We start from the raw sequence: 23924 nt of genomic DNA on the forward strand, positions 1-23924 counted from the left end.
GAACATAGGCATTCTAACAGAAAAGTCCATGGAGGTGGTGGATACTATGACAAGGAAGAAGATTAACATTATATGCCTACAAGAAACAAAATGGGTTGGTGCAAAAGTTAGGGAGTTAGATACTTCTAGTTTCAAACTTTGGTATACAGGAAAGGTGAAAAATAGGAATGGGGTTGGAATTATTGTGTATAAGCAGTGGAAGAAGGACGTAGTGGATGTCAAGAGGGTGGGAGATCGGATCATCTCTATCAAACTTGTGATGGAGGGGGTGCTTTCCATGTGATTAGCGCTTATGCACCGCAAGTGGGTTCGAACGAACAATACAAGATAAGGTTTTGGGAGGATCTAGAGAGTTTGGTTCAAGACATACCTTCAGGAGATAAGATTTTCTTATGAGAAGATTTAAATAGTCATGTTGGGTGAGAAGTGACTGGGTATGGGAGTATTCACGGAGGCCATGGTTTCAGGGTGATCAATGACGAGGGTAAAACTATTTTGGACTTTTCCTCAACCTTTGATCTTCTCATCGTAAATACATGTTTTTAAAAGAGAGACGAACATCTTATAAGCTATAAGAGTGGCATGACAAGCTCTCAAATCGACTTCTTCTTCTTGAGGAGAGTCGATCGAAAATTTTGCATTAATTGTAAATTTATTCCGAGAGAGAGTTTGACAACATAACATAGGGTGCTCGTCATGGATTTTTGTGTTGAGCAAAAGTTGAGGAAAAGACATCATACGAAGAACCCAAGGACGAGGTGGTGGCGGATGAAAGGTGATGAACAAAGAAACTTCCTAAGACGGGTAGGAGAAGAGGCAAAGTGGGATGGGAATGGAAGCGCGGAAGAGATGTGGAGGGAGATGGCAGAAGTTATTAGAAAAACAGCAAAACAAAGTTTTGGTGAATCTAAAGGAATAGTACCAAGAGATAAGGAGTCCTGGTGGTTGAATGTGAGTGTATAAGAAAAGATAAAGATAAAAAGGGAGTGCTTTAAAGAGTGGTCTTTATGCCGCAATGCAGATAATTGGAAAAAATATAAGGCGGCTAAGAAAGAGACAAAAGCGACTGTAATTGAAGCAAGAACAAGAGCATATGAGGGTCTCTACCAGTCTTTGGGTACGAAAGAAGGAGAAAAAGGTATATATAGAATCGCAAAGAGCCGTGAAAGAAGAACGAGAGATTTGAACTAGGTTAAGTGCATAAAGGATAAGGATGGAGAGGGGTTGGCTCAAAAGGAGAAGATTAATGAAAGGTGGAAGAGCTACTTCTACGAGTTATTTAATGAGGGACAGAAGACTCTTCCGAGCCTTGGTCGGTTATGCACAAGGGAGGAAGATCAAAACTTTGACTACTATCGAAGGTTTCGAGACTTCGAGGTAAAAGAGGCTCTAAAGCAGATGAAAAATAGCAGGGCAGTAGGACCTGATAATATCCTGATTGAGGTTTGGAAGGGCCTTGGAGAAAAAGACATCAACTGGTTAACCAAGCTTTTTAATGAGATTTTAAAGTCAAAGAAGATGGCTGATGAGTGGAGAAAGAGCACCTTGGTACCTATCTACAAGAATAAGGGGGATATATAAAGTTGTGAAAACTATAGAGGGATCAAGCTCATGAGTCATACCATGAATTTATGAGAAAGGGTGATAGAACGGAAGTTGAGAAAAGAGACACAAGTAACAGAGAACCAATTTGAATTTATGCCAGGCAGATCTACCACTGAAGCGATATACCTATTAAGAAGGATGATCGAGAGATATCGTAGTAATAAAAGGGATCTACATATCGTGTTTATCGATTTGGAAAAAGCGTATGATAGGGTACCAAGGGAGGTCTTATAGAAGATTTTAGAAAAGAGGAGAGTAATGATTGCATATATTCGTGCAATTAAAGACATATATGATGGGGCCACAACTAGTGTGAAGACTCAAGGTGGTGTGATAGAGGAATTTCCTATTGGTATATGATTACACCAGGGACCATCCTTAAGTCCATACCTTTTCACATTAGTCTTGGAAGTACTCACAGAGCACATCCAAAAGCCTGTGCCATGGTGCATGCTTTTTGCCGATGATATCGTCCTTATAGGAGAGTCAAGGGAAGACCTAAATAAGAAGTTGGACTTATAGAGTGAAGCTCTAAAAGTGTATTGTCTGCGTATAAGCCGTAGTAAGACGAAATATATGGAATGTAAATTCAGTCTAAGAAGGGAAAACTCTAATATAGAGGTGAAGATTAGAAAAAATATCCTACGAAAAGTTAAAAGTTTTAAGTATCATGGGTGCATCATACAGGATAATGGAGAGATTGAACATGATGTCATAGGATCCAAGCACGTTGGTCCAAATGACGGAGTGCATCTGGTTTTATATGCAACAAAAAAGTGCCTTTAAAACTTAAAGTAAATTCTATCACACCGCTATAAGACCAGCTATGCTTTATGGTATGGAGTGCTGGGCGGCCAAAGGGGAGCACGAACATAAGTTGAGTGTGGCAGAGATGGAAGAGTAGTCATACACGATTGGATAAAATAAGGAACGAATATATAAGGGAGAGAGTTGGAATAGCACCCATTATGAAAAAGATGGTTGAATCGCGTCTCAGGTGGTTTGGACATGTGAGAAGAAGACCGATAGAACACCTAGTCTGGAGGGTGGATGAGATGGAAGATGGATAAGGGGCGAAAGGCAGAGGAAGACCTAAAAAGACCATCCATGAGGTGGTCAAACGAGATCTACATATAAACGGTCTATCTATAAACATGATACATGACAGAGCACAATAGCATCGTTTGATTCATGTAGCCGACTTCACCTAGTGAGACAAGACTTTGTTGTTGTTGTTGTCTCATCCAATAATTTTTATTTAATTTTAAAAAAATCACTTAATAATTTCTGATTTAAATTCTTTTCTAAAAAAAAATCTCATCCAAAAATTTCTAACTTTAATTTTAAAAAATAAAAATCTCACCAAATAATTTCTAATTTTATAATTTGCCTCCATATTTAGTAAAACCCTAAAAAACTTCTATGTTTTTTAATTTCACAAAAAGAAATTTCAGATATAAAATAATTTATCACACACGCACCCTTTTGTAGAACAAATATTTTCGAGTCTCCTAATTTTATTAAAATAATATATTTTATTTTCTTATGATTTTTATGGTGAATTGCTTTGTCCATCCAGAAATAGAAGATTTTTGTACTAATTTAAATAAAAAAAATTTGAAAAAATATTTCAAGAAAAAAAACAATATAATAAATATAACACATTAATTTAATATAATCCTGCAAAGTAAAAATTTATAATTAGTTTATTAATAAAAAGATAATACAATTAAAATTTTAATAGACCATAATAAACATATAATGTGCTACACTTACAAATATGTATCACACGGTTCTTTTCTTTTGAGTTTCTTTGACCCTATACGGCTTAACAATTACTTTTATTACTATTATTTTTTTGGCCCTTTTTATATTAATTTTTTTATTTGTATCTAATAATTTTGTGTTGAGTTTTGATGATATTTGATGTCTTATTTTTTGTTTTGTTGAGTAAATGAGTTAATATTCTAAATGTATGATCCTTAAAAAAAAATTTGTTTTGTGCACTAAACTTTTTATCTTTAGTATTTTTGCTGAATATATATAGGAAAAAATTATATTAAACTTTTGCATTTTGATAAATACAAATTAATTTTAAAAAATATTTTTTAAATAATTTTAAAAGTATCCTTAACTTTAAAAGTACCTTTAAATACAAATATTTATACTTTTAAAAGTACAAATACTTCTCTTAAAAATTTTACTAAATAAAACCTAAATAATCATGCATAATTGTTGTATAGCCCCAATTTGTCATTATTATTATTTTTTTAATTAGTCAATTTAGTTAACTTAACACCAATCACAAGGTTTGTCTATCAATTACAAAAATAAAAATAAATTATTATTTGTATTTATAAAAAAATATACACATTAACAAATTTATTCATAAAATAACAAAATCAAAGTTGTATTTATAAAATATCAATTCCGTACAACATAACTATCAAAACTCTAATAAACTATCCAAAAATTTCAAAATATTATTTGTACTCACAAAAAAGTTATAAATATTGACAAATTTACTCTCTCTCTCTCTCTCTCTCTCTCTCTCTCTCATCAATCTATTATCTCCTTTCTTAACAACCACTAGCTATCACCCTCATCTTTATCGCTACTGTGAATTTCAACCACCTACATCGCAACCTTTTCCAATTCCAACCATACTATTGTAGTCCGACACCCACTCGCAACCTTTCCCAATTTCAACCGTACTACTGTAGCTCGACCTCACTTCAACATTAACTGCGATATTCTCATCACCACCATTTTTTTAGTCCCACAATTTTATCTTTTCACTCTTACTAACACCTTTTTTTTATCTCCAGCTACAATCGCGCAGTCCTACCATCACTAGCATCTTATTATTCAATAATAACTTGCAACAACATTCAATTTTATATTTTTAATTTATTTTAAAGAGAAAATATTGAGAAAAAGAAAGAGACCAAGCAAAGAAAGAAGAGAAAAGAGAATAAGGAAGATGGCAATATGGTGGGGGAAGGAGTTGGAGAAAAGATCTAATATGGAGAAGGAAGAAGGAGATGGTTGTGGCATATGAAGGTGATGTCGGTGACGTTGGTGTTGAGTCATGGGAGAAGAGGGACGGTGCTGAAGACCCAACCTTAACAAACTCGAAACGCAATGTTAGGTTAAAGCTCGTGAATCTCTTGGGATGATGGTTTTAGATGTAGACACAGAAATTGTCAGAATTTCGACTTCAAGCGATATATTTGGTAAGGTGAGTTATCATTGCTTCCGCCATAAAGAGGATGGCAAGTGAGAGTGCTGAGGTTAGAGTGAAGCTTGCAATATTCGGAACGATTCCTCAACCTAGTGCCACCACTGTATTACTTTCACTTTTTTAAATTTAAGTCCTAACAAATCTGCTATCTCACTACTTTAGTCTTTTTTTACATTCAATTTTTTATTGTATCTAAAACTATTTTTGTTTTTATTGTTGTTCTTTTTATTACATTTTTTTAAATTTTAATATAGAATTATTTTTATTTTTATTATTGTTATTGTTATTACATCTTCTTCTGAATTTGATATTGTATTTGGTGGTAATAACGGTAATGGTTGAGAGAGAGAAATAACAAAAATAATCATGCTAATGATGCACTTATTGATTCAGTTAATGGTGAAAGGTGTTATAGTGATGACACTTAATTTTGGTGGTGATGATGATAGTGTGTAAATAATTTATATAACTATGTTATGTGTATATAAAATATGTGTTAAAATATAAAATATATAGTAAAAATAAATTTACAATATTTATTTTTATATATAAATATACAATTATTAGGGTAAATGACGCATATAAAAAGTATAGGGTGGGTTTGCACAATTCCACCAAAGTAAAAAACATTACAAGGTTTTATCAAGAGCAGTAGTTTTTTATATAGTTCAAATTGGTGCAATTCGAATCACACATGCATAGTAATTCGAATGATACTGATTCAAATTACACACTCTCACATACTAATTCGAATCAACCTAATTCGAATTACACACACTAACACACACTAATTTGAATCACTTTGATTCGAATTAGTCAATTTGTCGTGTCCATAGTAAACAGACTGTTTCGAATTACACCCTAAGGAGTTCAAAGTAACCTCATTCAAATCACTATTTCAAATCCATACCCTATTAAATCCTAGAGAAAACGACCCAGTACGACTCCAAATCTATACCCCATGCATGATTCGAATCAGTACGATTCGAACTATCAAGAATGCAAACTCTCTCACTAATTCGAACAGCATTAATTCGAATTACTAAGCTTTTTAGTTCGAATAGGATTGATTCGAATTACATAGAGACATGCTCTTTGTTGATCCATGTCTCTTTTTTCTGTTTGGGTTAATCATGTAATATCTCATGCAAACCGGCTTAATACTGTCATTTGTCCTAATTATTAATTTAAAAATTAATTTTTGATTAATAATTTTATAATTTAAAGGGTAAAACCAAAAATGTTAAATTTAGATTGATTGATAAAATTATAATTTAGTTGAAATATTAAAAAATTAAATAATAATAATATTTTTATAATTTTTTGAAAATTTTAAAAATAAAAATATACTTTACCTAATTAAAAAAATTTATATATTTTAATTTTTTAATTCTCATAGATATTTGATACGAACCAAAAAAAACTTATTCAAGATAAAAAAAATTTAAAACTTTAAAAGCTCATCTTTATTAGGTAGTGTTTGGTGGAGAGATAGAGACAGAAAGACTGAGACTGAGAGATAGAGACTAAGAGACAGGGATTGAAATAAATCTCATTATTTTATTTAGTGCAAAATGGGAGACAGAAATTGAAACAAGAATGAAACTCTAATTTAATTTGCACAAAGGATAAAATTGAAATTAATTAATTGAAATGAAAATATTTTAGGTATAAAATGTTATTAAAGTTTAGTTTCTATCTTTAAAAAATTCAATTTCTTGTGTCCTTATTTTTAGAAGTATTGAAATACTGAAATTTTAAAGACAAAAACAAAAATTTTAGTATCAATTTTTGAACTAACAAATATAATATTAAGTTTCAATCTCTCGATCTCTATCTCAATATTTGGAAACAAACGCACAAAAAAAAGTCACTTTCCATTCATATTTGTTTTTTAGTTGAGTGTTGAGCAGAGGTTGTGTGTAAACTAATTTTGCAATGGGTCCCTTGGCATGCTATTTAGGGCAACTTTCCACAGTTGTACAAGTCTTGAGAGTACTGATCTTCATCCCCTGTTTTTACATTTTTTAAAAAATTTTAAAAATAAAAATATATTTTGCCTAATTGAAAAATGTATGTATTTTAATCTTTTATTCTCATAGATATTTGTTACGAACAAAAAATACTTATTTAAGATAAATGAAAATTTAAAGAGTATATACTCATTTTGGTTCTCAAAGAAATTCAAATCAGACATTTTAGTCTCCAACTAAAATTAATTATTCGATTGGTCCTTAATAATTAATTCCGTCAGTCACTTAGATTCTTAACTCCGTCAACTCTAACGAAAGACAAAAAGGTCCCTAAAAACTCTAATATGGGACAAAATGATCCATGACAATTATAACAAGGGACAAAATGATCCGTGACCCCTTTATTCGAAAACGACGCTGTTCTTCCCCAATTTTTATTATATCTTGCATAACCCTAACATTTATACTCTCCTTCACCTTCACAGCCTTCTTTTCGATCTTTTCTTTCCTCCTCTTTAACTCCAAGATTAAGTCATGGTGTAATTGTCACACGTGTCGCACCTACCTCAACATGTCATGGACCACACACTTCCTAAATCATTGTGACTGGTACATCCACCTCCTTTGCACTTCACCCACCAAAAGCATCCACTTTCAAGTCTGATAACATCACCTCCAACCCCAACAATGTTCACGACATCCTCAAGACCAAGTTCCACATCTACTCCAAGGGCACGTCTTTCTCCACTCTCCGGCAAACAATATAGATTGTTTGGACATTAGGACATCATGAAAAGATTCTCCTTCGATATCATATGCAAATTTCCAATTGAAATAGACACTGAGTGCTTCATTCCTTCTTTCTCGGAGTCCAAGTTGACAGACAACTTTGACCTCGCATCCAAGCTATTACAACGAGTAATGTCGTCGTTGCCGCTCATATGAAAGTTGAAGCAATTATTGAACATTGGTTCAGAGAAGAAGCTAAAGGAAGCGATCGGAGTGGTGGACAATGTGGTCATGGAGATGTTAGGGCAGAGAAGGAGGGAGATAACAACGACGACGACGAGTCTTAACAAATCAGATTTGCTGTCTAGATTCATGGGATCCATCGAAGACGACAATTAGTTGAGAAACATAGACATTAGTTTCCTGAGTATGAATTGGTTGAGAACAAGTTGATAATTTTTTTCCTTGTGAACGTTAAATTTATAAAGTGTGCATTGTGTAGTTTGAAGTTACAGTGTTAGACTGTTCGTGTTACGCGAGATATGATGGAAATTGGGAGAGAACAATATCATTTCTGAACAGAAGAGATCAGTGATCATTTTGTCACCTGTTAGAGTTGTCAGAGACTGTTTTGTCCTCCGTTAGAATTAACGGAGTAAAGGACTTAAATGACTAACAAAATTAATTGTTAGAAACCAATCGAATAATTAATTTTAGTTAGAAATTAAACTGTCCAATTTAAATTTTTTTAGAATCAAAATGGATATATACTCAAATTTAAAATTTTAAAAGCACAGCTTTATCAATTACTCCAAAATGACAAGTCAACCATTATTTTTTGGGTTGACAGCGACACGTGTAAAAAAAAAAGTTAAAAAGCAATATTAATTCAATTCAACAAATTAAAAGCAAAAATAATGAAGGGAGCCACTAACCCTTGACGTCATTGCACTTGGTTTGGTTGTTGGATCACCTTAAAAGCGTAGCAGAAGGTCGTTCGTGAAGGTCTCTCTCTCTCTCCATAATACAACTCTCTTCTTCTTCAGTTTCATTTTGAACAGTTGAGAGACAATAAAGAAAAAATGGAAGGAATAGATCACCTGGCACCGGAGAGGAGCAAGTCGCAGTTCGACGTCGATGAGATGAAGATCGTCTGGGCTGGCTCTCCCCACGCCTTCGAGGTCTCCGACAGGATGTCTCGTCTCGTTGCCAGCGATCCCGTTCGTCTCTCTCTCTCTCTCTCTCTCTCTTCCTTTTCCTTTCTGATTTCCTTTGTTCTGTTCTGAATTTTTATGGTTATTTTTTGATATGATTTGCTCCTTGTTCCTCTATTATCTTGCAACGGTGCATTTGCTATATTATCAGATTTTCTGCTGATCCCTCGGTATCCCCCGGAGTTTTCAACATTAAGACTTTTTTCTACTGTTGATGAATTTGATTTTATTTTTTTTAATCAGTGCACGCAATTTCGATTTTGAATTTTCATTTTGAGAACAAATCATTTATGAAATGTGGGAAAATAGAGCGTGGAATTTGTAATTGGCCGGTTTGTCTGGCTACGAGATTTTATTCTGAACCGGAACGTGAAAGCATGTTTTGTAGCTAAGCTATTTGTTATGAGAATTCAGTGTTTAGTTAATATTTCTAATGTCACTGTACATAAAAGATGCTTGGCATCCGTTTCTACATTTTTATTATTGTTATTATTATTTTAAATTTTATTGGAGTTAGCTCATAAGTGATTACATTGTATCCAGTAGTAACTTAGAACCTTGAATTTTTTGTTTTCGTTTATAGGCATTCAGAAAGGATAATAGACCCATGCTTGGTAGGAAGGAGTTATTTAAGAACACTATGAGGAAAGCAGCTTATGCATGGAAAAGGATTATTGAGCTTCGTCTTACTGGTGAATCTTCTCTTCTTTATTTGTTTTGCAATTGTGTTTGGTATAATTTTCATTTTATAGAATAGGAGGCCTTTTTCACCATTTCGATATTTATCAAACTTTATAATTCTGTTAGTTGTATTCTTACAGAAGAAGAAGCTTCCATGCTTAGATCCTTTGTGGACGAGCCTGCTTTCACGGATCTTCATTGGGTACAATACAATTCAATTTCTTGTCTTGGTTGCATTTTTTATTTTTTATTAGGATAGATCTAAGCAGTTAGTTCTTCTGCAGGGAATGTTTATTCCTGCTATCAAAGGACAAGGCACTGAGGAACAGCAGAAACAGTGGTTGCCTTTGGCTCAAAAAATGCAAATAATTGGTTGCTATGCTCAAACTGAACTTGGCCATGGATCTAATGTTCAAGGGCTAGAAACAACTGCAACGTTTGATCCAAAAACAGATGAGTTTGTAATTCATAGCCCCACATTGACTTCCAGCAAAGTGAGTAAAATCAATGATAGATCATAAGAGCATTTTCTGTTCATTTATAATGCATTTTAATGATTTAAGATCCACTAATCTTAAGTTCTTATTTTGTCAAGTCATAAGCAAAATCAGGGGATAGCGGCTTTGCACTTTTTGAAACTGGCTTCAATTTTAAAATGTTTTTGCCTTTTTGGAAAACTTGCTGTTTCCACAGTGTTATTTGGATATTATTATCACTCTTTTGATGCCATTGTAAACAGTGGTGGCCTGGTGGATTGGGTAAAATTGCAACGCATGGTGCTGTCTATGCTCGTCTACTTACAGATGGTCGAGATTATGGAGTGCATGGTATTTGTCAACCTTAATCATCCAAAATTCTTATTTATATTGTCTCAAATTAATTAACAATATGTCCAATTTGAAGGCTTCATTGTCCAGCTCCGGAGCTTGGATGATCACCTACCACTTCCAGGCATAACTATTGGGGATATTGGAATGAAATTTGGAAATGGAGCATATAACACCATGGACAATGGGGTTCTACAGTTTGATCATGTACGAATTCCAAGGAATCAAATGTTGATGAGGTTGGTTTCTCTTTTGCTGTTTTACCTTGCCTCAATAGGGTTGAGTCTAATGATCATACTTGGGAGGATTTTTTAATTAATACATGATCTGCAATGATTGTCAAGTCCTCCATTCTTCATCCACAAAATAATAATAATTACCATGAACTATACTCTTTATCTGTGGGGGAACCTCTCATCCTCTTCTGGAAGGTGGAGTGGCAAAGTTATTTTTGCTTAGAATTGAGTTAAATGGCAAATTCTAGAGGAGGATCCATGACAATATATGCTTATAGCAGCCTGACTTTCATCTCAATATAAATTGGACAGGGTTTCACAGGTTACAAGAGAAGGAAAATATGTACAATCCAGTGTTCCGCGACAATTAGTTTATGGTACTATGGTATATGTGAGACAAACCATTGTGTCGGATGCATCAATTGCATTGTCTAGAGCAGTTTGCATTGCTACAAGATATAGTTGTGTTCGCAGACAGTTTGGTGGAAAGAAAGGAGGCCTTGAAACACAGGTAGGCTTCAAAAGGCCTTTCTTGGAAAAAAAAAGTAGTCACACTTTCGACCAATATATGCTCTTCTATATAGTTTGTGATGTTGGATTACCTACTCATCATGGACATGAATTGTGTGACATTGAAGTGTGCATTAATGCCAGAAAACACATAATAATAACCGGGCATTCAACATTATCTTCATGTGTTCAAGAGAAAAATGAGAAGTCTATGTTTTTCCTGTCGGTGACTTTTTCAGTTATGTTTTCTTATCAATAGTATAACGTTTCTCACTTTCTGCTATATGTTTCTGTCTAGGTGCTTGATTACAAAACACAACAAGCTAGGCTATTCCCTTTGTTAGCTTCTGCTTATGCTTTCCGATTTGTTGGTGAATGGTTGAAATGGCTTTACATGGATGTCATGAAAAGATTACAAGCTGGTGATTTTTCAACATTGCCTGAGGCTCATGCGTGCACTGCAGGCTTGAAATCCTTGACTACTTCAGTGACTGCTGTATGTGACTCTTAATCACTAATGCTTATTACAGGGACAATTGGTCTTAGTTACTGACTTTGATTTATTATTTAACAGCTTTATATAAAAACCATAATAATTAGAATGTAGAATGTGTTTATACTTTTGAATGTTGATCATTGTGGGGCACTATTTTTGCAGCCATTTGTGATGTGAAGTCCTTTATTTAAATTCTCACCAGTAACATTCACAAGATTTATTCCTGGGTTTTTCGTGATAATATTATACTTTGATAGTCCTGTTGATGCCTCGTTTCTTACTCTTTACATGTTGAATCATATTTTCTGCCATCATATCTTACGTTTCATGCTTTATCAGATTTCTGATCTTTTACTGCTTATTTCTTTCTGTTGTCTGAAATTTATTGATGGAATGAAGGCATTAACGTGTGTGATTAAGAGTTAGGAAGAAAACTTTTATATGAATTGTGATTCATCATGCATATTAGTTCTACATCTAACTCTCTTTCAATTCAGGTGCATAGCATGCGAGCTTAAGATATTTTGTTCACTTAATAGTAAACAATAATTATCTTATTTTACTGCATTCTGTCTAAAGATGTTATTGTTGTGCTATTGTTATTCTTTTATAGTGCTCTGATACACTCCATTCACTTTGGAGCATACATGAATTCTTTGAAATTATAACGTAGTTAAATTCATATCAACTTGCAGGATGGGATTGAAGAATGCCGTAAATTATGTGGTGGCCATGGTTACCTTTGTAGCAGTGGTCTCCCCGAGTTATTTGCTGTCTATGTTCCTACCTGCACTTATGAAGGAGACAATGTTGTGTTGATGTTACAGGTTTGTTGAATGTCATTTAGCTTATACCATTGCCTGATTTTTATCTCTAGTATTTGACATGCTTTCATAAATTGCTGTGTGTGTATATATGTATATATAATATATAGTCTGTAGTGTATTGATATTAACAAAAGAAAAGTAATTATCATTGTTATTCTAATATATTCTCCCATGTCTGGGTGTTTTCATGGTTGAGCTTGAATAAGTCTCTATTGCGTGCCTGTGTGCCTTCTACACTTCTGTGCCTTAAGTTTTTACATCATGGTGCTCTCTGATTTGGGAGGTTAATTGAATATTATTAACTGAGAATGACCGTTGAATCATTTTAACAACTTTTAGAAAATCCGATGTAGGTGGCGAGGCATCTCATGAAGACTATAGCTAAATTGGGCTCTGGAAAAAGGCCTGTTGGTACAACAGCTTATATGGGACGAGTGGAACTACTGATGCAATATCAATCTAATGTTCAGAAAGGTATAAATGTATAACAAAATATTAAATTAGATTTTGTTGCGAAATTTAGAACTCCATGTTGATATCCTAAAGTGGATGCAGTTTGAGATGTTATTAGTTACTCTAGCTGTGTCCTTCAGAAGCAAAATTACAGAGTTTTTTGGATTACTTGCAGCCGAGGATTGGTTGAAGCCTAATTTTGTCCTGGAAGCATTTGAAGCTAGGGCTGCTAGGAAGTCGGTTGATTGTGCTAAAAATCTTGCCAAGTTTTCCAATCCTGAGGAGGGTAAGTAAACCCCTGTTTGTAAATAGATCTATAAATCCTTTTATTTCTTTGAATTTTTGGTGGTTGAAATTGGTTGCATGGGCCTGGGAGTGGTTTGTTATAATGATTTAACCTGTGGCATAGAATTAAATAGTAAATTTAATAAGTTTCATAATTACAATATTATAAATTATTTTAGTGCATATTAGTAAGAGCTAGGTCACACTAGCTACAAAATTGTAAATTGTAAACCAAATTACACCATAATTAATGAAGTCACAGTGTGATTCAAGTCGTCTCTCAAAGAAGGGGGGTGTATTGTGGTTGGTTGAGTCTAGAAGTGGGGGTTTTAGATTTTTGCAATAAAATAAAAACGATTTTAAGTAAGGTTGAAAAGCAAATAGAGTCAAAAACGAAGGTAATTCAAGAATTGAAAACACTAGCACAAGGGTTCTCAAGGGTTATCAACTCGGCATTTCATTAAACACAGCATGCATAAATCAACTTCCTCTGTTATTATAACCTCTTGATCATTAGTCATGTCTAGAATTCGCGATTAGCAACCATGAATCAAAATCTCAATCCCTAGGAATTGATAACCAATCCAACATGAAAGATAATTGTATTGATAATTTTTAATAAAGAATTCCTACCCTTTACAATTTACCAAGTATATGACAATTAATCAATTAACATACACCTAACAAATTAATTCATTATACTTAAATATCCAAAATCATGAATAATGATGCATAACAACCCTAATCTACCCACATTCTCATATTAATGAATATAGACGTATAAATAGAGTTGAAGGAAGATAGTAGAGAAATATAATCATGCTTTAAAATGAAATGGATTTTAGGGCATCTCTGTAAATCCCTTGTAATCCTTGAGCCAACATGTGTTTATCCCTCCATTTCCAACAATTTACAAAACTTTATGAAATCACATTCATAACGAGAAAACTATGAAATCTAGAAATTTAAGCAGAAAGGGTGGTGTAATAACTATGTAGAACACTAGTTCAACAAGAAATTCAAGTGTTGTAAGTGCGAAAATGGAGAAAATTAAAGAATATTGGAAACTCAAAGCAAAGTGCTGAAAATACCAATAGTGACAAAGAAGCAACTCTTCCTAAGTTAAAAATGGCTAAACCTAATTGCCCTCCTCTCTTTGTTGGAGGCTCCAACCCTGCAAAATTAAAAGACTGATCCCCTTGATTCTGGGCGAGCTCCCTCAAGCCAAGTGGGTTAAGCACCACCTGAGAGATCTTGTCCAGATAGCTTACCCTTGCACTCTGCTATGCTGCTTTGTTCCTTGCACTTCCTTTTGCTTCTGCACTCTATGTCTGTCAAAACACTTGAAGAAAGCATATTACGGGCCTGCGTGTGAGGTAATACAAAATTAACTCAATTATCAAAGCAATAAATGCACAGTTTAATCATTTCAATCAACAAAGAGGCAAAACACAAAACAAGTGAATCAAGATGATGAATGTGGGAAATGATGCATATGCAATATTAATGCGCCCAAAAAATTTATAAAACCATGCATCCTACTACATATGTTTATGAGTGAGTAATTGTTTGAATGCAACATCAGATTGCTCTATGTACACTTAATGGTTTTTATTATGGCAGGTTTCCTAGAACTTTCGGCTGAGCTGGTTGAGGCAGCAGTTGCTCATTGCCAGTTGATTGTTGTTTCCAAGTGAGATTCTTCCTGTTTCATACTGGTCCTACATAATATTTGTAGTTTATCTGTAGCTGAAGAACCCTTTAGGTGGTGTTTGCAAGTTTTGACTTTGGATTATAAGGGAGAGAAGAGAAGGTTATGAAGTGTAAATTGGAAATTACTCCTTTGACCCTTCTCTTTCAAAACTCCAACTCGCAAACACATCTATAGTGCAAAGGAAATTGGTAGTTCACGATTTCTATACTTGAAGCTAGTATTTGCTTGAAATATTCTATTTGTAAGTTGATGAAGGTTGTGTTTTTCAGATTTATTGAGAAGTTGCAGCAAGATATACCCGGAAAGGGAGTGAAACAGCAGTTAGAAAATCTTTGTATCGTTTATGCCCTGAATCTTCTTCGTAAGTATTTGGGTGATTTTCTTTCAACTGGCTGCATCAATGCCGAACAGGCATCACTTGCCGGTGAACAGCTAAGGTCCTTGTATTCCCAGGTTTGTGTCCTCAACTATTGCAGCCTTCCGGTGTCTAGGAATAGTTTATTATATGAAACTGACATTATTATATATGCTTGATTTAGCTGCGTCCGAATGCTGTTGCGCTAGTTGATGCGTTTAACTACACCGATCACTACCTTGGTTCGGTTCTTGGCCGCTACGACGGAAATGTGTATCCAAAGCTGTACGAGGAGGCATGGAAGGATCCATTGAATGATTCAGTTGTGCCAGATGGTTTTCAGGAATATGTTCGACCCATGCTGAAGCAACAACTTCGTAATGCTAGACTGTAACAAGTTTATGACTGGATAGTTTAATGGCAAAAAATAAGGTTTTTTCTTTTAGGTGAAGTGGCAAAAAATAAGTTATCGATACTTTAAAAGGTAGTGAAGGGAGGTTGTTGTGACTTTGGGTCGGAATTCTTTATTCGCCCATCCCATTCCAAGAACCGGAGAAAAAAAAAAAGGAAAAGAAAAGGTTTCTGATTTAATTAATATTATTATTTGGGAGCACTAATAAAAATGTTGTCATAGGTATGTTAGAAATTCCTAGCAGATTTGTTTCCATTTCTATGGTGACTACTATACGTGATAAGGACTTACAATTCGTTTGCACTAGAAAACAATTATCTATTTATTTATTTATTTATTTATTTATCACATCTATTTTTTCAAACATTATTTATTCCTTGAGTAATTACCTAATTCAGTTCTGAAGATTACTTTAGTTTTCGGAGAAAATCAATACAAAAAAAATATCTCATCAGTTCCTGGTAAGATTTCTCTGATTGTAAACGGAAAATGATGAAATGGCACAATTTGATGCTTACGACGTGTCAGAGTGACATAAATGGATAAATCAGTCCCCGTCCAGATTAGCAAAACGACGCTGTTTTTGGTCGTGGACGATAAGTCTCCCTTCTCTTGTGTACTTGAGTCACTCATCTTGAAAAGATCCCAAATCCCACACTTTTTTCAGTTTTTTACAAAGAAGTCCTACCTCGTTGGAACTCATCTCTAGGACGGGTAATTGGTTGAAAATTTTTTTAAAATTCTATTCTATCCTACTTACGGGTTGAGAATTTCTCAACCTTAACCCTACCCGCACCTTAAGGTTCTAAACTCTATCTAACCCTATCTACAGAAAAATAAAAAAATAATAAAAAAAAGATTATGGATTCAACACTCACATTTTCTTTATTACATATATAATTTTTACATATATATTATATAATATAAGGAGTGCGGATAGAGTAGAGTATACCCTGAACCCGTACCCTATTCTACCCATAGGTAAACCCGCACCCTACTCGCACCCTACTCTACCCGTAATGGATCGGGTAGACAACCCTACTCGAACGGATTGGTCCGGATTTGATACCCGCCGCAAGTAGGGTATAGATTGTCAGCCCTACTCATCTCCCACTTCATCTCTATCATTATCATCTTCACCAACGTTGATCAATTTCAGCATTCCATTACCGTTAGTGACGCCGCGTTCTGAAACCGTGAGTACTGAATCGGGCGCAAGAGTGACTGAATTGGATGTGAGGACCATTCAAGACTCGCATTGAACAAGGTGAGAATGGTTTATATTCTTATTCTCTAAATATTCTCTGAATTTATTTATGATAGTGTAGATTTGTTTCTAGTTTTTGGTTTCCCTAAGAAAAGGAGCCATGGTTTCTGGTTCATATTCCAAGTAATACATGATCCCTCCCATGTAGAGACAAAATAAGAAGACCAGTACCAGTTGAAAACATAAAACGAAGTAACCCGAAAAATGATGAAAACATGCATCAGAATGTGGCATACATAAATGAGTGGTTTAGCCACGGATAGAGAATTAGCTCCCTTAGTTACATTTTTAGTTCCTAATAGCTGGGCATGATACAATGGTTAGGTTGTTGTTGCCTTGCTACCTAAGGCTCGGAGGTTCAAAATCCAAGATACACAATTTATGTCCTCAACCTCATGCATTAGGTCACCCTTTTGTTACATTCTTGTTTTTTATTTCTTAAATCCCCTTAAATAAAGTTCGTACATCATCTGATTACCTAGATGGACACTCAAACTAAGACAAATACCATAAGGTCTCAAAACCAAAAATGAGTTTCATAACAATTTATTGTGAAGTAACTTGAGGAAAGGCATGAAACCTGTACAGAGCATTATAGTGTATATTCGATTTTGCATGTATGTTTCTTGCACTTTGTCTGACTGTGCTAGTAGGCAAATTAACGTAACTTTGTTTATCTATTGTAGAACACTAATTGCACCTTCTTCGTCACAAGGTGCAGCAAATTTTGGAGCAATTGTTTCACGTAGTGCAAGACCTAAGCAGCCAATCATTAGACCACATCGTCCTGCACAAATCCAATCTAGCACTCCGCCCCCTATTCCACCATCTAGAACAACTGAAAGCGACTCAGCAGAAACACTTGCAGCAACAAGTAACAGCACTGCATCAAGAATGTTCCAATTTATTCCAAATCCTGGTTTCAAGCATCTGTGGAAGAAATGAATATGCCTTGGTTTTCGATGTAGCAGTTTGGTTTGTATTTTGGTTATGATGTTTCAAGTTCAAGGATCTAAACTTGAAGTACTCTTTATGGAGGGTTTGATGAGAGATTGTTATGGATAAAACTCATTTTTTGGATCTGTGTTTCGGTTGATGTATGCCTTAATTCTGATTTTAGTTTAAGTTGGCTACAATATTGTTAAGTTGCTACTGTGACAACTTTGCTTTTTTTACTAAGTATAATGCGTGGCTTGCATGCTATGTTTTGAAGTTGCAACTTGACATTAGAGCAATATATTGGCTGTTATAAATAATGGTGCAAAGTTTTTTTTCTTCTATATTTGCTGTTATAATAATTAATGATGCAATTTTTTTTTCTAATTCATTTGCTCCTTTTAGTTTAATTTGCAACCTACCATAGCAACATCATTAAGTACTTTTGAATTTACAATGGTCATCCAGAAAACAGTTTTGAAACAAAGTTTATTAGGGGATATATTGCTTAAATTTACTGCATCTCACAATCATTCAATTCACAAAAGAAAAGAGAACAAATTTAGATACAAGACTCAGTTTCAATCAACTCTTAGAGTGATTCTAAAATATAACTTACAAAATAGCTATTGCAACTGACAAACTCAACACTAATAATGAAAAGAACATGATAACAAACACCACAGTCCAACACCTACTCTTGCCCTCAACTTTTGGGACTATATTTTTTTGAATCTCTAACAAGTCAATTCTATTTTGTTACTCCATAACTTTATGTTCCAAACTAGCATCATCAGCAGGACACATGGTTGAAATATTAGCAACAATCTCACCACAACCTATGGCAACATTATCCACAGCATCATCATTTAATTTGATGTCAAAATATGATCAATCCATGTAAAGAACTTGCAATGGGAAGCTTTTCCTGCTCAACCAAAAATATTATTCAACACAAATCTTCCAGAATGTAAATTACTAGAAACCCTACAATTGTTTATTTTATATAGTAGGGATAAAAATAATCTACCCAAATTTTCATGAGTCCTTGAAATAGAGATTACTGCATACAAACCGCATAGACATTTCGGTGTTGTCCTTTGGTGATTGCAACTTTGCCTAGGCTGTTAATGTCACTGTCTCTGAGACCACTGCAACTATAGCCACCCCATGTCTCCCTCCATGTGATTCGAAGAAGCCGAGCTTCCTTTGCTTGGCGTTATTGCAACTCAACTTGCATTCCAATTAGAATCACTAAAATCAAGCTGCTGAATAACTAGGGCTTCAAAATCGTTAAGGAAGAATATGGAGAAAACACTTTGGAGAAGATGGAGAAGACACTTAAACGACAACATCTCTCACTTTTTCCCAGGATTGTTTTGTCCTTCTTGTAATGTGGACACTGTCACATGTGCGAGTTAACGAGCCAGCTTAACATTTTTCATTGGTAAGTCACGCCGGAGAAAAGGTCCCATTGATTTATCTACCAGAGAAAAATTTCGGAAATATTTTTGTATATTAATTTTTTTTGGAGACTAAAATGTCCACTTTTAAAATCCTCGAGAAATGACTTGGATAATTACTCTTATTTCTTTTGATGTCTTTTGTCAAACCCAAATTAAGTATTTGTTCGATATTTTTTTTTGTTTTTAAGGTAAACTGGAATTTAATGAATATTGATGCTTCAAAATATTTAAAAGGGCTAAATAACAAATATTTTAAGAAACTCCTTCAACCCATGTATCATTTAGTGTGATAAGAATTTTATAGCTAGGAATGCACAATCAAATTCTCATATCTTTTTTACATGAAAGTACTGACAATTTCTAAATTTATTTAAAAATAAACTTTCATTTGTATTCATAAATTTTGTAAATATTGACAAAAGTATTCATCAAACAAAAAAATTAATATTGTAACGAAAAAAGATCGATTCTATATAACAACAGTACACAAACTTTAATTTTTTGTTAACTTTTTTAATAAAATTCTCAAATTATCCTCCTTTATTTTTTTTCCAAATTTCGATCATTCTCGTCCCTCACTACCACTAGCACGTTCCTTGATTACTACTGCCTCTCCTTCCTCTCTCCATTGCCACCACTCATCCTAGAAAAGCCTCCATCAATCATCAAATGAAATCTTAGAACAAATCCTGGAACCGGTCCCAATAGACAGAGCCAAACAAGCATTGAATGAAATTAATAACCGCATTCAACGCGACAATCCTCACATCAGAATCCGTGGTTGGAGAGATCAAGCATTAGAGAAACAATCTGTGAAGATGCTTGATGTGAGGCGTGAGTGACTCTCTGATGTACTGCAGCAACTACGCGAAGATGAGGAACGAGGATTCTTGAGTAGGTTTGGTGCCGGAAACGGAGTTAGTTCAATTTCATGATATGAGAAAGATAACTATCGACTCAGTCGCGGATTCTTGACAAATCCTAAGAACAACAAAGATGCGTCGAGGCTTGAAGACGAATTTGAGGCAACTAAAATTTTGAGGGCAAAATTTCTATTTAGGTGGGTAGGATGTAAAACTCCGATTAAACAAAAATTAAATAAATCATTAATCTAATATAGGCTGATGGGGGTGGAAAATGTAGCCATTGAAATTTAAAAATTTAAATATGATATTTGGATTCAGAGGATTTTTTCCGAGTGAAAAAATATAATTTTCTGCAGAAAAATATACTTTTCTGTGAATGGTTATATGATGATATGACAGAATACTAACCCTGCAAGAAATACAAGCTATCCTACCTACGAGGTGTACGGAGCACTCAACTCTGCGAGGTGTACAGGGCACTCAACCCTGCGAGGTTTCCTCTGTCTGCGAGGTGTACAGGGCACTCTCCCTGCGAGATATACAGAGTATTAACTCTGCGAGATGTACAGGGCACTCACCCTGCAAGACTATGCAATATAGCGAGTAAACTGCAGAGAGAACAATGTCCGGATTAGCTACTGGATGTATCGGATTCGGCTGTATAACCGATAGATGATATCATTGGCCATAAGACAGGCATACATCATTTGCATATGTTTTGATTTGTTTGGGTTTGTTTAATTGTCTGGTTTGCCTAATTGTACATATTACATGATTATATGCTATTTGTTTTACTTGAATCTTACTTGTGTATTACTTGATTGCATCACTTGTGTTTGTACAACTGAGAGGTCTCTCATGCTGGTGTTGGTTGATGCTGAGGGCTGGTATTTGTTCTGGTTATGATGCTGTTTGATTGGAAAGTTGAAGAAAAGCGAGAATCGTTGACTTAGACTTAAAAATACCTTAAAATAGTTGCCAAGTTATGGAGTAGAGAGAATAATAAGATGGATATGATGAGGTGTGAAGTTAAGATGCTTAGTGAGTTCTTATTATAGTGCATTGTATTTATTTGACACTTTTACCGTACTGGGAACCCATGGGTCGGTGGTTCTCATTCTGTATATAATCCCTGTTTTTCAGATGCAGGTCCAGGTGCTCAATAGTGAGCTGTGGTTTATCTGAAATATAGCAAAGATAATTGGATTCTACTTTACTTTTGTTTAGAATTTCTCCGTTCTAGTTTTGAAAAAAAAATAATTATATGTATTTATTTCTTTTTGAAAACTTGCCTATAGAGGCCTTGATATATATTTTGGGAGAGAGAGAAAACTACTATTGTCAATTGATTTTATTTCTGTACCATAGTCAGCTTAAACTTCGCAGGTCGCGACTAGTGGCTATTATACTTATGTCTAAATATATATGTATCTTGTCTCTATTCTATTCTTCCTTACCATTATACCTTATCTTGATTCGCTATCCGAATATGTTTTATCTTATGTTTTAGCGATATGTGAGCATCCGGATTTGTGATTTTATTTTACTCTTTTCAGACTTCTCGTTAATACTTCCCTTCAAGTCATATATAATTATGTATTATAATCCACCTTGAGAGTCGTACCACCTTATTATCATTGACTTATGACACGAGTATAAGGATTTGAATATCAGGGTGTTACATTCCACCACCTAATAAAAGCAAATCTGGCAACGGATATATTTTATGTCACTAACGCAACATCTATTCTAGTCATATAAAATAGTAATAAATCTATAAAAAAAACCCTAATATAACTGTATGACTATTTATTTAAAAGAGAAAAATAACGACATTAACTTGGAAGTCGATCGCTCCAGCAATATGTCATGTCGTATTCAGGCAGTTGATATCGGCATCTCATACAACTAAGCGCGTCATAATGTCTAAATACTTCAATAATATAAAGGGTTAAGTACAATTTTGGTCCCTAAGGTATAGGCCAAAAATTTTTTTCGTCCCTAACCTTTTATTATATAGAAAATCATCCCTAAGGTTCAACGTAATTTAAAATCGTCCTTCGGACTAAAATACCCTTCTCTTCTTCTTCTTCATCACATTATCTCTTCTTCTTCCTTAGAAAAAAAAGAAGATACAGAGCCCAAGCACCGCCACATCCATCTCTTCCCCTCTTACCTGGACTCCCCCTCCTCCCTCTTCCCTACCATTAAAACCCTTTGTCACATCATCGCCACCACTCCCTCGAGCAATCTCTCTACAACACGTAGCACCTAGCCTTGCAGCACCTTGCTTCACAGCATCTTACCCTCGCCATCGCTTAGCCCTCGCCCTCGAAGCACCGCAACTCACGCCCTAACCTCTCCGCGACTCACCCTCACCTTGCAGCACCTTGCCCTCGTCGTCGCTTGGCCCTCGCCCTCGCCCTTGCACCCTAGCCCTTCCCTCCCTTCCCTATCCCCTCCCTGGCTCCCTGCCCTCTGCTGCCCTTCCCATCCTCTCCCCTTCCTTCGCTTTCCAAACTTGCCTCTTTCCAAATCTGTTGAAAGTGCAAACTCCCAGTTCGATAGTATTAATGACGAGGGTTCTAAACCATACGTCCTTCACAATTTCATTTTCTTTGGGGCAAAATAATGTTGTTGTTGTTTGCTGGGACATTGGGATGTGTGGTTACTGTGATATAGCACAACCTCTTCGAATCAAATGCTAACTCTATGATGAATTCCTCGAATTCAATCTATTCTCTATTCACTATTCAATCCTAATCCTAATAGCTCATTGGGCCTTGGCGTGTTTCGGGGGGTTTCTCTTTGCTTTATTTTGTTTGGCTTGTAGGGAAGTGAAGTTTTAGGTTAGTTATGTGGTGAGTCTTTGGTATGATCTGTGTTATCGGTTTTTGTGTGCTTGGTGCCTTAGTATGTTTCTGTGGTGTCATTGCTAAAGGAATTTTGGAGATGATGATGGTAGGTGGTGGTTGTGTCTCTCGTGTTTCTTGTTATCGTTGGGGAGGTGGTGGTTGTATTCCTCGCGTTTCTAGCATCACCGCCGCGCCTCCCTTCTCCTTCCCTCTCTGCCCTCTGCCGCCCTTCCCCTCCCTTTCTTGTTAATGTTTGTTTTGACAATGATGATAATTATTTTCTTATTTTTTGTTAACGATGATGGTTTTGGTGATGAATTGCTGTTTTATTTTGATTTATTTGAAGTTGTTGTTGAAGGTTGTTTCTTGGTGCATATGGTGATGGAGTAGTAGTAGATGGAATAGTGGTGGTGGTGGTGGTGGTGAAAAGAGAGAGAAGGGGTAGTTTTGTCATTTAAAAAATTAATCTATCTAAAAGGATGATTTTAAAAGTATATTGAATTTTAGGGACAATTTTGTATGTAAAAAAAGGTTGAAGGCTAAAAAATTTTTCAACCTATACCTTAGAAACCAAAATCGTACTTAACCCTAATATAAAAAAATGTCTAAAAAAAAGAGAAAAGAAATAAAAAAAGTGAATGAATGCGACAGAAATCACGCCGTACACGAATTTTTTATATAAACAACGATTATGCATATCTCATGTATATAATAAACGAAATAATTTTAAACATATCTCGTTTACAATTTATCTCATTTATATGGTAAAATTGAATATATATTATGAGACCCTAAGGCCCATTTTGTTTTGGATCCCCACTTTGATTTGGAGCTAAGGATAAATACACGGATATGGACAGTGTGACATCTAAGCTATCATCAATTATATGATATGATGATTATACAAAGAAAAATGCCACTAATAATGTAAGATCCACTTGAAGATTAATATTGGACACTAATTAATCAAGCT

At 34.8% G+C, this 23924-nt stretch overlaps 1 protein-coding gene across 1 annotated transcript; it reads left to right on the forward strand.

Annotated features, from left to right (window-relative positions):
• The first annotated feature begins 8538 nt into the window (after positions 1 to 8538).
• LOC107485650 (peroxisomal acyl-coenzyme A oxidase 1) lies at positions 8539 to 15759 on the forward strand. Its single transcript, XM_016106189.3, has 14 exons — positions 8539 to 8771; positions 9349 to 9457; positions 9587 to 9648; positions 9731 to 9940; positions 10186 to 10273; positions 10350 to 10512; positions 10822 to 11020; positions 11318 to 11515; positions 12211 to 12342; positions 12696 to 12816; positions 12971 to 13081; positions 14704 to 14773; positions 15064 to 15247; positions 15334 to 15759. The coding sequence occupies exons 1-14, from the start codon at positions 8634 to 8636 to the stop codon at positions 15541 to 15543; spliced, it is 1995 nt and encodes a 664-aa protein (XP_015961675.1). The 5' UTR covers positions 8539 to 8633; the 3' UTR covers positions 15544 to 15759.
• Positions 15760 to 23924: the final 8165 nt, after the last annotated feature.

The sequence above is a fragment of the Arachis duranensis genome, chromosome 1 (genome assembly GCF_000817695.3).
Source record: "Arachis duranensis cultivar V14167 chromosome 1, aradu.V14167.gnm2.J7QH, whole genome shotgun sequence".
Classification (NCBI taxonomy): domain Eukaryota; kingdom Viridiplantae; phylum Streptophyta; class Magnoliopsida; order Fabales; family Fabaceae; genus Arachis; species Arachis duranensis.